Source organism: Priapulus caudatus, unplaced genomic scaffold (genome assembly GCF_000485595.1).
Source record: "Priapulus caudatus unplaced genomic scaffold, Priapulus_caudatus-5.0.1 Scaffold225, whole genome shotgun sequence".
In the NCBI taxonomy this organism is placed as follows: Eukaryota; Metazoa; Priapulida; class Priapulimorpha; order Priapulimorphida; family Priapulidae; genus Priapulus; species Priapulus caudatus.
The window spans coordinates 497,324-509,566 of NW_014577286.1; the positions used below are offsets into that span (position 1 = coordinate 497,324).

Here is a 12,243-nt window from a genome sequence, read left to right on the forward strand (position 1 = left end):
GCTTCGTAATAATATGCTCTTGTATGTATGTACGTGCACGAAAACGAAATCGGAACACCGGCATAAATGAAAAATGCCGGTCAGATGTGATGCTTTCGCTATTAGTGTGTATCACACGCCGGATTCTAACACCTAGCCAGATATTTGAGCCGCCTATAATGATACTGCCGAGTGGACTCGTTTGCTAATTGGCGGCCAATAAAACCTGTTCTCGCTGCCTGCTCCACGGAAAACTAGATATGAAACATTGTTTGCTTTCAGTAAAGACCGGATATTTCGTTTTGATACATAGTTTTAGAGGGTCTGAACACAAATATTAGCACCTGTCAAGATGAAGCGGCTTTTCATTTTATTATCGTTATAATCGTGAATGTAGTTCATATTAGAACGTGTTCACCTTACATTATAACTGTAACGCAAGTGTCCGCATTCAAATTCACATGTGCATGTGAGATTTGATGTGATAACCTTCAACATTATAGTTTTCTCCTCTAGTATTTAGATTTTGAAATAAATTAGCGCGAATTTTAGCCCGCTTTCCAGGCATGAGCCCGAGGCTGTGAGACTATGAAAAAATTATTACTGTTGCAGGGCCAGCAATTCTTACTGGGCGTTGGAAAGCATTCCATTCTACCCTCAACTCTTGCCCACCGTATCAATTTTGATATGCTTAAAGGAAAAGTTGCTGTACGGTTCTCAGTTTCGTCGTCCTGTACGAGTGCAGCGGATAAGCACATAAAAATGGTCACACTGTGCACTTTTGGTTAGAATTGTGAAACCTCGCACACGCGTACTAGACCTAGCTACTTGAGGTTCTGAAGATTTTCTGATATAAAGCGCTTGTGAGAATAATCTTTCCGACAGGTATACCTGCGCAGATAGAAAGTGACGACGGATAACAATCTATGTACAGTTGCCGCCGGTTGCAGTAAACAGACGCGCATATAACGTTGAGGCCCCGTAGAATAACTACAGGGGACAGAGATTGACTATGGGTACACTGAACCTGAGTTTCAAACAGTTGCCTGCTAAATGCATGACTGATGCTAAAAACAACGTGTAAACTATACTATCTGTTGCTTCTACGGCGTGTTGCTAAACCTGGTAAAATTGCTACAATAACAGGTAACGCCCTAAAAGAAATCATCGCTACCACCATCATCATCATCATCATCATCATCATCATCATCATAATCATCATCGTCGTCGTCATCAGCATCAGCATCATCATCCGCATCAGCATCATCATCCGCATCAGCATCAGCATCATAATAATAATTATTATTATAATTAGCATCATCATCATTATCATCAGCAAGTTACCAACAATAAGAACAACAAAAACAATTACGACGACGACAACAACAACAACAACAACAACAACAACAACAACAACAACAACAACAACAACAGACGTACCTGGGCTGCTGGCGGTCCTGCGTTTACAGCTACACGCAAATCTCCTGTAGCGAGAATCGCCAAGAATCACAATCATCGCCAACAGCAGTCCCTTGGCCGTCAGTACCCAGATGGCGACATGTTCCACTAGTGTCCGGTAGGGGGCGATAGTGGGCAGCGACACGGCGCCTAGGATGCTCACTGCCTGCAATGAACGCACAACACGCGTTAGTAATGTAATACATATAGCTGACTTACAACAGTAGTCTGCTCAAAATTTCTCACCAATGTTGCAATATTTCGTGCCTGGAAAATGCCTCTTTTGAAACGGGATCAGACTACATTGTAGAAATGCGCATCATTTAGCTGCCAAAAGTTTCGAGCGGAGTTTAGACCTTGAATCTGTGGTTATTTAACATGAATAAAGTCTATGTTGTGTACGCGACGAAACTCTCTGAGTATTTTTAATTCATTTCTGTTTGATACTCATTCAGGCCTGCTGCCTATGGACGTCCTCTACTGTTGTACAGCCACTATAGAGTTGTACAGCTCGTTGATATTCACAGACATACACATCAGTGTTCGACATTTAGTTAACGGTAGCAAGAACAGTAGCATAGCATTAACAATGGAGAGGAAGGAGGTAATGATATGACCAACAGTGGGCGGTTGTATGAATAATTAGGTGCTGGTACTGGCACTAGTAGGCAGCCGGGAGGTTGTACCACCTGCCCTTTGCGCGATATGTCAGCCTACATGCCATAGTAGCAGATAATACCTGTATGAGTAAATACCCAAAAACACAAACGCCGATGAGTCCCACAATTAGTGACATATTTCAATCAAATCCCAAATTAACGTAATCGTAGTAATGGGTTTCTATCTGGTATTGCTACCAATCTGCTGCCATCATTCGTCGTGTCTCTGACATGTCTATTTGTTTGTAGTGCAGATTACAATAGCGTACGCGACGATAGAGATATGTCGTAAAACAGATCCGTATGATTTGTTGAGGCAGTCTGACATGCGGAGATAGATAAAGGTGACGGGAGGAAGGGAGAGAGAGAACGCGGAGAGGCCGCGAGCGAGAGAGAGAGAGAGAGAGAGAGAGAGAGAGAGAGAGAAAGAGAGAGAGAGAGAGACAGAGAGAGATAGAGAGGGAGAGAGAGAGGAGCGACGCGAGGGCGGGATAGAGAGAAGAAAGAGCAAAGAAAGATACATCGAACGAGAGGGCAACGTCCATCATATGCCATCTAGAACAATTTCTACTGTTGGGAGTTTTACCCGGCGGTGATTATTTGTGCATTTACTGTGCGCCGAAATAAATCACCTGAAAGCCGCCTGTTGTTTAGAGTCTGCGTCGCCTGTGGGTCAGGCGAGTTCACCATGGTAACAGCGCAGCAACAGACGATCTCGGGACACAAACCTCTAAAACTGGATGCATGCCTTCTCTTCTCTAGGCTTTTAGTCACATTTGTATTGTCAAGAATCTCTTTACACGCCTTTAGAAGCGGTCTTTTCTCATGCGAACGCTGCGGGCGTTTTCTAAACTTACTTGTTTCTAAAGATTGCAAATATTGCTGTTGAAATACTTCGAGACACAGTTAATCGTTACAGCATTGGAGCTAAAAGTAGTCCGGTGACAGAATTGCACTGTTTTTATTTGTAAATACATATTTATTGCACATACACCGCGTTGTGTTTACAAACTCTGTATTTATGTAAACAAATATATAAACCCCAAATTGAGGCCGATGCCTAATCGATGTATCCGCACAAATATTTCACCAGGAAGTAAAACTGCGTGAGTAATTTTGTAGACCGCAAACAGAACCCCCTCTATGCAGTGATGTTGCAAGATGACATTTGATGTTGCTCACTAAATCCATCTCACCCCAAGTAACACGACCCATAACTGATAATCGACGCACCTAAACGCGTGGGAGAAAGACTGAGAAGAAAGACGTTTTTCTACAAGCATTTGAGTACGTATGTTCCAAGCGTATAAGGCCGAAAGCGACCTTTCCTCTTCGCTGTATGGCTAGAGTTCTCTTTCTGGATTCGTTCCACGATTACCGCAGTTAATACAGCGCTTGGGATTTGGCAGTAAATTCGCAGCTTGTGAGACTAATCTTGAAGGCCACTGGCCGAGGACGGATTAAACCTACCACAATTCACTGCGTTATATCACTTGGTTAAACTTCAATTGCGGTGCCTAAGTAGGCGAAAAGAACTAGAAAATTAATTCTCGCACGCTAATCCTTCGGGTACTGTTTGAAAACGGCTCTCGCTCCCTCTTGCAGCATCTGCTAGTCTTAGCGTACTACTATCATTCTCTCTCTCTCTCTCTCTCCTTCTCATCCGATCTCTCTGCTCTTCTCTCTCTTCTCTTTCCTCTCTCTCTCTCTTCTCTCTCTCTGCTTCTCATTCGTCTTCTCTCATTCCTCTCCCTCTCTCTCTCTCTCTCTCTCTCTCTCTCTCTCGTCACTCTCTCTCTTCTCGTCTCTCTCTTCTCTCTCGCGTCCTGGCTGTCTGTGTGCTCTGTCTGTCTGTCCTGACTCTGTCTCTGCTTGCTCGGTTCCCCCTCTCTCTATCTTCGACGAGCGATCGTCACAGTCCTATACCCCACTCTTACCGGCCGACCTTCACCCGCCTCTCTCGTCTCTCTCGCTCTCTCTCTCTTCTCTCTCTCTCTCTCTGCTCTCTCTTTCTCTCTCTCTCGTCTCTCTCTCTTTCTCTCATCTCTCCTCTCTCTCTCGTCTCTCTCCGTCTGTCTGTCCTGTCCTGTCGTGTCTGACTCCTGTCTCCTCTCTCTCTCTTCTATTGTAACCATCCGTTCGGCGTTCTCCGCTACGCCGCTCCATCCATACCATCCATCCATCCATCTCATCCATCCATCCATCCATCCATCCCTATCATCCATCCATCATCCATCCCATTCCATCCACCATCCCATCCATCCACTCCATCCATCCATCCTCCATGCCATCCATCCATCCCTCCATCCATCAGCCATACCTCCATACCATCCATCCATCCATCCAATCCATACCATTCATATCTCATCCATCCATCCATCCATCCATCCCATCTATGTGAGTCTACTCTACTCTTTTGACATTTTGTCTTCCGTTTGTCTCTCCATCCCCCACCACCTCTCACGAGGTACGTGACTACTCGGCGCGTATAGCATGTTATAGCTTTCCTGGTCGCGGACCAGTCCTCCACCGATCCATGGCCACATGGTGGGCGGATGCTCGCGCCATTTTTCCACGATTTCGCCATTGTTATGCATGAGAAACATCTGTTCCGCACAATTCGCGAGGGTAATTGTATGCGAATTAATTCACCAAAAAAAAAAGAAGATTTGGCCCTTTTAAAGGGGGTCTTTCTGATGTTATTAATAGACGAGCGCATGCGAAAAAAAGAACAAAACAGTAACAATCATCAAGACATATTTTGTCGCACGCACAAGCAGCTAAGTAAGCGCAAAGAACTAAAAAGGATTTCTCGCACGCTAACAACCTTCGGGTACAAATAGTTGAAAACGCTCTGCGCTCCCTCCTGCTGCTTTACTACTATGCTATCTCTCTCTCTTGTCATTCCTCTCCCTCTCCCTGTCTCTCTCTCTCTGCTCTCTCTCTTCTCTCTCTCTCTCTCTCTCCGCTCTCTCTCTCTCTCTCCTCTTTTCCTCTCTGTCTGTGTTTCTGTCTGTCTGTGTCTCTGTCTGTCTGTCTGACTCTGTCTTTTTCTCTCTCTCTCTCTCTCGCTCTCTCACCTCATCTTCACTTTCTATCCCACATCGTTCCCCACTCTTACGCCGTCTTGCCTCTGTCCCTCGTCGCGGTTCAAGTCGGAGTATCAGACCTCACTCAATGAGTAAAGATCGCCTTGCTTACGGGCCTGGGACAAGTACTTACTAATCAATACAAGTTGACAATCCATTCGATCATGGCGAGGTTCGTTCGACTGTCGTAGTAATTTTGCGCTCACACGGAAGCAAGACGTCTACCTATGGAATACGCCGCATACACGCATGCATGCGTTCAATCACTCACAGACACATCGCCTCCCAACACGACGTCGTCCCGCACTAGCCGCGAGATGGCGCTTACCCTCTGATGTAGCCGCGAGATGGCGCTTACCCTCTGATGTAGCCGCGAGATGGCGCTTACCCTCTGATGTAGCAGCGCGATGGGGTACCTACCGTGAGTGAACATGGAAGAGCAGGTAGTCGGACGACGACCAGGTGTGACGACGAGTCCCACTGGTCAGCGTCGCTATCGGTTGCTCTGTCCGCCTCGCGGTCCGCGTCACGTGACTCCCGTTCCGTCTCTCCCAGCTTCCCTCAACACCCTCCTCTAGGCGGAGGGTGAGTTTTGAGGTAGAGCTGGTGACGTCACCGTCGCGCGAGCGGTGTTCGACGATGCCTCGACCGTCGAACTTTGACCCGCCGCCCCGCAGCGCACGCCCTGCGCTGTGGCGGGCGCGCCTCAACCGCGCGCACTGCCCGGCAGAGCAGCGCCGAGCCGCCGAAAGTCGCCACCAGGAGGAGCGCGTAGATGGCGACGGCGGAGGCGGCGTAGCCGAACGAGAAGTCGTAGAGGAGGAACTGGCAGTGGTCGGTGTCGCCGCGGTCGCGCAGGAACGTCGGCACGGCGCCGACGAAGCCGCAGGCGACGGCCGTCGCTCCGATGTGAATAGCGCACCTGCGCCTGATTCACGAAGTACTTGTACCTCGGGCGGCACGACCACGATTAGGCGTCGTTTGTCACTGGCCCCGTCGAAGAACTCGTTTAAACTGGCAAGCGGGAGGTGGAGTCGTCGTGCCGACGAGCTGGCTTAGGGGTGGAGAGGGGGGAGGGGGTAATCACAACAAAGAGCATTAGTACTCTATGAGACAGGCTCGTTAGCCTAGAAGATTCGGGAGGGGGTGATAGAATGATAGGATGAGCTCGTATGAGTGTGAGCACGTGTATGATGTTGTTTAAACGTACTGAGAATCAGGTAGCGTGTGGCTTAATCCAGCCAACCTTCACCTATAGCCTACATACTTATATCGCGCCACAATATCCGACAAGCACATATATCGATCATCAAGCTCTCGCTGATTTTAAGCCTTTCCCCTCTTCCCAAAATAAAATCGTGTAAAGAAAAATCACCTCATAAACACATTAAATTCAAGAAAATCAACGAAAATCACCTTAAATCAAGGAAAATCACCTTAAATCAAGGAAAACCACGTTGCTTATAACTTTATACGAGTCTATTACCCGCGGCAGCCACTTTCATCTAAGCCCCTGGTTCCCAACCGGGGGTACTAGTACCCCATGGGGGTACCAGCGAACACCACACGGGGTACCTGGGAAGCCTCTTAGACAATTTAAAAAAAGTAGTGCTATATAATAATCAGCGGGTGATTCAGGCATCTCTATCGACATCGGCTTGATTGGAAAAATTCGCCGTGCGACTGCATTAATAAAACATAAACATGATGTCAAAATATTCATGACAATACATCAGTGTTGGTTCTTCATTTTGCTTATGGTGGGCGAAGGGGTACCAGGAGATAGCGTAAAAAAATTAGGGGTACGGGGAGTCCAAAAGGTTAGGAACCACTGATCTAAGCAATGACTTACCTGAACTCCCAGTGGACGGCGTAGATTCGATCCAAGATGGCGGACGCGGCCGTCGCCGCCTGTAGGAATACGACAGCCGTGAAGCTCCAGGTTAGGCCCCCGCATAGCTGCGGCAGCCACTCCCACTTCATCACCTGCACGAATGAGTAGATGATCCCGGGAAGGAACGCGCCGATCCCCGCCTCGACGAGCAGCGACAGCACGAACTTCTGCACCGACCGACAGTCGCTGTTCACCTTACACCTGCCGACGACGACGCCGACGACGACGCTGACGATGACGACGAGTCCGGAGACGGCGACCAGTGCGATGTTGCTGTACCACAGCACCGCGTCGCTGCCGAACCCCGACATGACAGCGAATATCGGCTGTCAACTAACAACACCGTCACCGCCGCACACACACACACCACGGCGACGCACGCGGTAAGCTGCCTCGCTACTGTAGCCGACTGTTGTGTCAAAGCAGGAAACACGACGCGAGTGCGCGGTCACGTCTGTCGCGTGACATACAGCCGCGCGTAGGTGACACGCCTAACGACGACAGAGAGCGCCGTGGCGACTGCTGCGGTTACACGAAACAGGCGACAATGACGGTGTGAGGGAGTGTCCAACCAGCACATATCCCGCTCTCCTCTCTCTCTGTCTCTCTGTCTCTCTCTCTCTCTCTCTCTCTGTCTCTCTGTCTCTCTCTCTGTCTCTCTGTCTCTCTCTCTCTCTCTCTCTCTCTCTCTCTCTCTCGCTCTCTCTCTCTCTGTCTCTCTGTCTCTCTCTCTCTCTCTCTCTCTCTCTCTATGTCTCTCTCTCTCTCCCTCGCTCTCGCTATCGCACTCTCTCTCTCACCCCACCTGCTGCACACCCGCAGATTGCGGTGACAATCGATAGATGAACGTGAGCTCTTCCATTCTTTACGAGAGAGAGAGCAGCGTACAAGCGTCCTAGTCGGTTAGGGTTAGGGTTAGCACTGCTGCGAGTATATGCGCGCGTACACACACACACTGACGTTTGCACTGCATGATCGCACACGGAGGTAGGCGCACGGGCGACCGGTAGCACCGGTAGCATGATACATCACATGTTGGCTGCCTTGTCGCGCGCGCCCCGCGCTCACTGTTTCCGCTCACGTAAACAATGCTTGTGTTGTATGTGCGTGCGTGCGTGTGCGTGCGTGCGTGCGTGTGTGTGTGTGTGTGTGTGTGTGTGTGTGTGTGTGTGTGTGTGTGTGTGTGTGTGTGTGTGTGTGTGTGTGTGCCTCTCTCTCTCTCTCTCTCTCTCTCTCTCTTGCTCTCTTCTCCCTCTGTCTCTATCTTTACCTCATCTTCACTTTCTATCCCCCACTCTTCCTCCACTCTTACCCGTCTTGCCTCTGTCCGCTCGTCGGCGGTTCAAGTCGGAAGTAGTCAGACTCCTCACTCAATGAGAGATCGACTTGCTTACGGGCCTGGGACCGAGTACTTACTAATCAATACAAGTTGACAATCATCGATCATGGCGAGGTTCGTTCGACTGCCGTAGTAATTTTGCGCTCACACGGAAGCAAGACGTCTGCCTCTGGAATACGCCGCATACACGCATGCATGCGTTCAATCACTCACAGACACATCGCTCCCAACACAACGTCGGTACGCACTAGCCGCGAGATGGCGCTTACCCTCTGATGTAGCCGCAAGATGGCGCTTACCCTCTGATGTAGCCGCGAGATGGCGCTTACTCTCTGATGTAGCAGCGCGTGGGGTACCTACCGTGAGTGGAACATGGAAGAGCAGGTAGTCGACGACGACCAGTGTGACGACGAGTCCCCACTGGTCAAGCGTCGCTATCGGGTCTCCGTCCGCCTCCGGTCCGCGTCCGTGACTCCCGTTGCGTCTCTCCCAGCTTCCATCAACACCCTCTTCTAAGCGGAGGGTGAGTTTTGAGGTAGAGCTGGTGACGTCACCCGTCGCCGAGCGGTGTTCGACGATGCCTCGACCGTCGAACTTTGACCCCGCCGCCCGCAGCGCAACGCCCTCGCTGTGGCGGGCCGCCCTCAACCCGCGCACTGCCCCGCAGAGCAGCGCAGCGCCGCCGAAAGTCGCCACCAGGAGAAGCGCGTAGATGGCGACGGCGAAGGCGGCGTAGCCGAACGAGAAGTCGTAGAGGAGGAACTGGCAGTGGTCGGTGTCGCCGCGGTCGCGCAGGAACGTCGGCACGGCGCCGACGAAGCCGCAGGCGACGGCCGTCGCTCCGATGTGATAGCGCACCTGCGCCTGATTCACGAAGTACTTGTACCTGCGGGCGGCACGACCACGATTAGCGTCGTTTGTCATCTGCCCCGTCGACGAACTCGTTTAAACTGCAGCGGGAGGTGGAGTCGTCGTGCCGACGAGCTGGCTTAGGGGTAGGGAGAGGGGGGAGGGGGGTAATCACACAGAGAGCATTAGTACTCTATGAGACAGGCTCGTTAGCCTAGAAGATTCGGGAGGGGGTGATAGAATGATAGGATGAGCTCGTATTGAGTGTGAGCACGTGTATATGATGTTGTTTGAACGTACTGGAGACCAGCTAGCATGTGCTTAATCCAGCCAACCTTCACCTATAGCCTACATACTTATATCGCGCCACAATATCCGACAAGCACATATATCGATCGTCAAGCTCTCGCTGATTTTAAGCCCCTCCCCTCTTCCCAACAATAAAATAGTGTAAAGAAAATCACCTTAAATCACATTAAATCAACGAAAATCACCTTAAATCACCTTAAATCAAGGAAAATCACCTAAAATCACCTTAAATTAAGGAAAATCACCTTAAATCACCTTAAATCAAGGAAAATCACCTAAAATCACCTTGCAGGAAAAGCCACGTTGCTTATAACTTTATACGAGTTATTTTACCCGAGCGCGGCAGCCCACTTCATCTAAGCCCCTGGTTCCCAATCGGGGGTACTAGTACCTCATGGGGTACCCGCGAACACCACAGGGGGTACCTGGGAAGCCTCTTAGACAATTAAAAATGTAGTGCGCTAATATAATAATCAGCGGGTGATTCAGGCATCTCTATCGACATCGGCTTGGATGGTGAAAAATTCGCCGTGCGACTGCATTAATAAAACATAACATGATCGTCAAAATATTCATGACAATACATCAGTGTTGCGTTCTTCATTTTGCTTATGGTGGGCGAAAGGGTACAGGAGATAGCGTAAAAAAATTAGGGGCACGGGGAGTCCAAAAGGTTGGAACCACTGATCTAAGCAATGACTTACCTGAACTCCCAGTGGACGGCGTAGATTCGATCCAAGATGGCGGACGCGGCCGTTGCCGCCTGTAGGAATACGACAGGCCGTGAGCTCAGGTTAGGCCCCGCATAGCTGCGGCAGCCACTCCCACCTCATCACCTGCACGAACGAGTAGATGACCCGGAAGGAACGCGCCGATCCCCGCCTCGACGGCAGCAGCGACAGTACGAACTTCTGCACCGACCGACAGTCGCTGTTCACCTTACACCTGCCGACGACGACGCCGACGACGACGCTGACGATGACGACGAGTCCGGGAGACGCGACCAGTGCGACGTTGCTGTACCACAGCACCGCGTCGCTGACCGAACCCCGACATGACAGCGAAATATCGGCTGTCAACTAACAACACCGTCACCGCCGCACACCCCCACACACACCTCGGCGACGCACGCGGTAAGCTTCCTCGCTACTGTAGCGCACTCTTGTGGCAAGCAGGAAACACGACGCGAGTGCGCGGTCACGTCTGTCGCGTGGACATACCAGCCGCGCGTAGGTGACAACGCCTAACGACGACAGAGAGCGCCGTGGCGACTGCTGCGGTTACATGAAACAGGCGACAATAGACGGTGTGAGGGAGTGTCCAACCAGCACACTACCCTCTCTCCTCTCTCTCTGTCTCTCTGTCCTGCTCCTCTGCCTCCTCCTCTCTCTCTTGTCTCTCTGTCTGTCTCTCTCCTCATTCTCTCTCTCTCTCTCTCTCTCTGCCTCTCTCTAGTCTCTGCTCTCTCATCCCTCGCTCTCGCTAATCGCACTCTCGTCTCTCACCCCACCATGCTGCACACCCGCAGATTGCGGTGACCTAATCGATAGATGAATCGTGAGCTCTTTCCATTCTTTCAGCGAGAGCGAGAGGCAGCGTCACCAAGCGTCTAGTCGTTAGGTTAGGGTTAGCACTTGCTGCGAGTATAAATGCGCGCGTAACTACACACGACACTGACGTTTGCACTGGCAATGAATCGCACACGGAGGTAGGCGACGGCGACCGTTAGCAACGGCGGTAGCATGCTCCATCACAATGTTGGCCATGCCTTGTCGCGCGCGCCCAGCGCGCTCACTGTTTTCCGCTCACGAGTAAACAATGCTTGGTTGTATGTGGCGGTGCGGCGTGCGTACGTGGCGTGCGTGCGTGCGTGAGTGTGTGTGTGTGTGTGTGTGTGTGTGTGTGTGTGTGCGCGGCGAGCGCCGCGTGTGTGGTTGTTGGTGTGTGTGTGGTGTGTGGCGTTGCGGTGCGTGGTGTGTGTGTGGGTGTGTGTGTGTGTGCGTGTGTGTGTGTGTGTGTGTCGCGTGTGTGGCGCTGTGCGTGCGTGCGTGCGTGTGTATAAGGTTGTGTGCGTATGTGTCTATTGCCAAGGATTTTATATACGAGAGAGAGAGAGAGAGAGATGAAGCATAAAGAGACGTGAGGAAGTGGAGAGTGGCGAAATGTTTAGGAAAGAAATAGACGCGATAGACAGTTTATAGCTTGCGCAATGTACCTATAAATATATTACAATATATATTATATATAATATATATTATATATATAATATATATATATGGCTATATATATTCTCTGGTATGTGTGTCTCTCTCTCTCTCTCTCTCTTCATCCTCCTCGCTCTCTCTCTCCTCTCTTCTCTCTCTCTCTTCTCTCTCTCTCTCTCTCTCTCATCCTCTCTCTATTCTCTCTTCTCGTCTCTCTCTCTCTCTCTCCTCTGCTCTCTCTCTCTCTCTCTCTCCTCTCTTCTCTCTCTCGTGCTCTCTCTCTCTCTCTCCTCTCGCTCTCCCCTCTCTCTCATCTCCTCATCTCTCTCTCTCCCTCCTCTCTTCTCTCTCTTCTCTCTCTCCTCTCTCTCTCTCCTCCTTCTCTCTCTCCTCTCCTCTCTCTCTCTCTCTCTCTCTCCTCTCTCTCCTCTAATCTCTCTCTCTTCCTCTCTCTCTCTCTCTC

The 12,243-nt window shown here is 50.3% G+C and overlaps 2 protein-coding genes across 2 annotated transcripts in view; both read right to left on the reverse strand.

Moving 5' to 3' along the window:
- The window catches only part of LOC106807605, a 16,783-nt gene extending 7,729 nt beyond the window's left edge, over positions 1–9,054 (reverse strand). Inside the window, exons 1-2 of the mRNA XM_014809999.1 lie at positions 8,779–9,054; positions 1,420–1,603 (exon numbers count right to left, since the gene is read on the reverse strand). The gene's annotated coding sequence lies outside the window, so the exon portion shown is untranslated. The remainder of the gene's footprint in view (positions 1–1,419; positions 1,604–8,778) is intronic.
- LOC106807606 lies at positions 697–7,734 on the reverse strand. Its single transcript, XM_014810000.1, has 4 exons — positions 7,038–7,734; positions 6,108–6,135; positions 1,420–1,603; positions 697–710 (listed from the first exon to the last, which is right to left on the reverse strand). The coding sequence occupies exons 1-4, from the start codon at positions 7,388–7,390 to the stop codon at positions 697–699; spliced, it is 579 nt and encodes a 192-aa protein (XP_014665486.1). The 5' UTR covers positions 7,391–7,734.
- Positions 9,055–12,243: the final 3,189 nt, after the last annotated feature.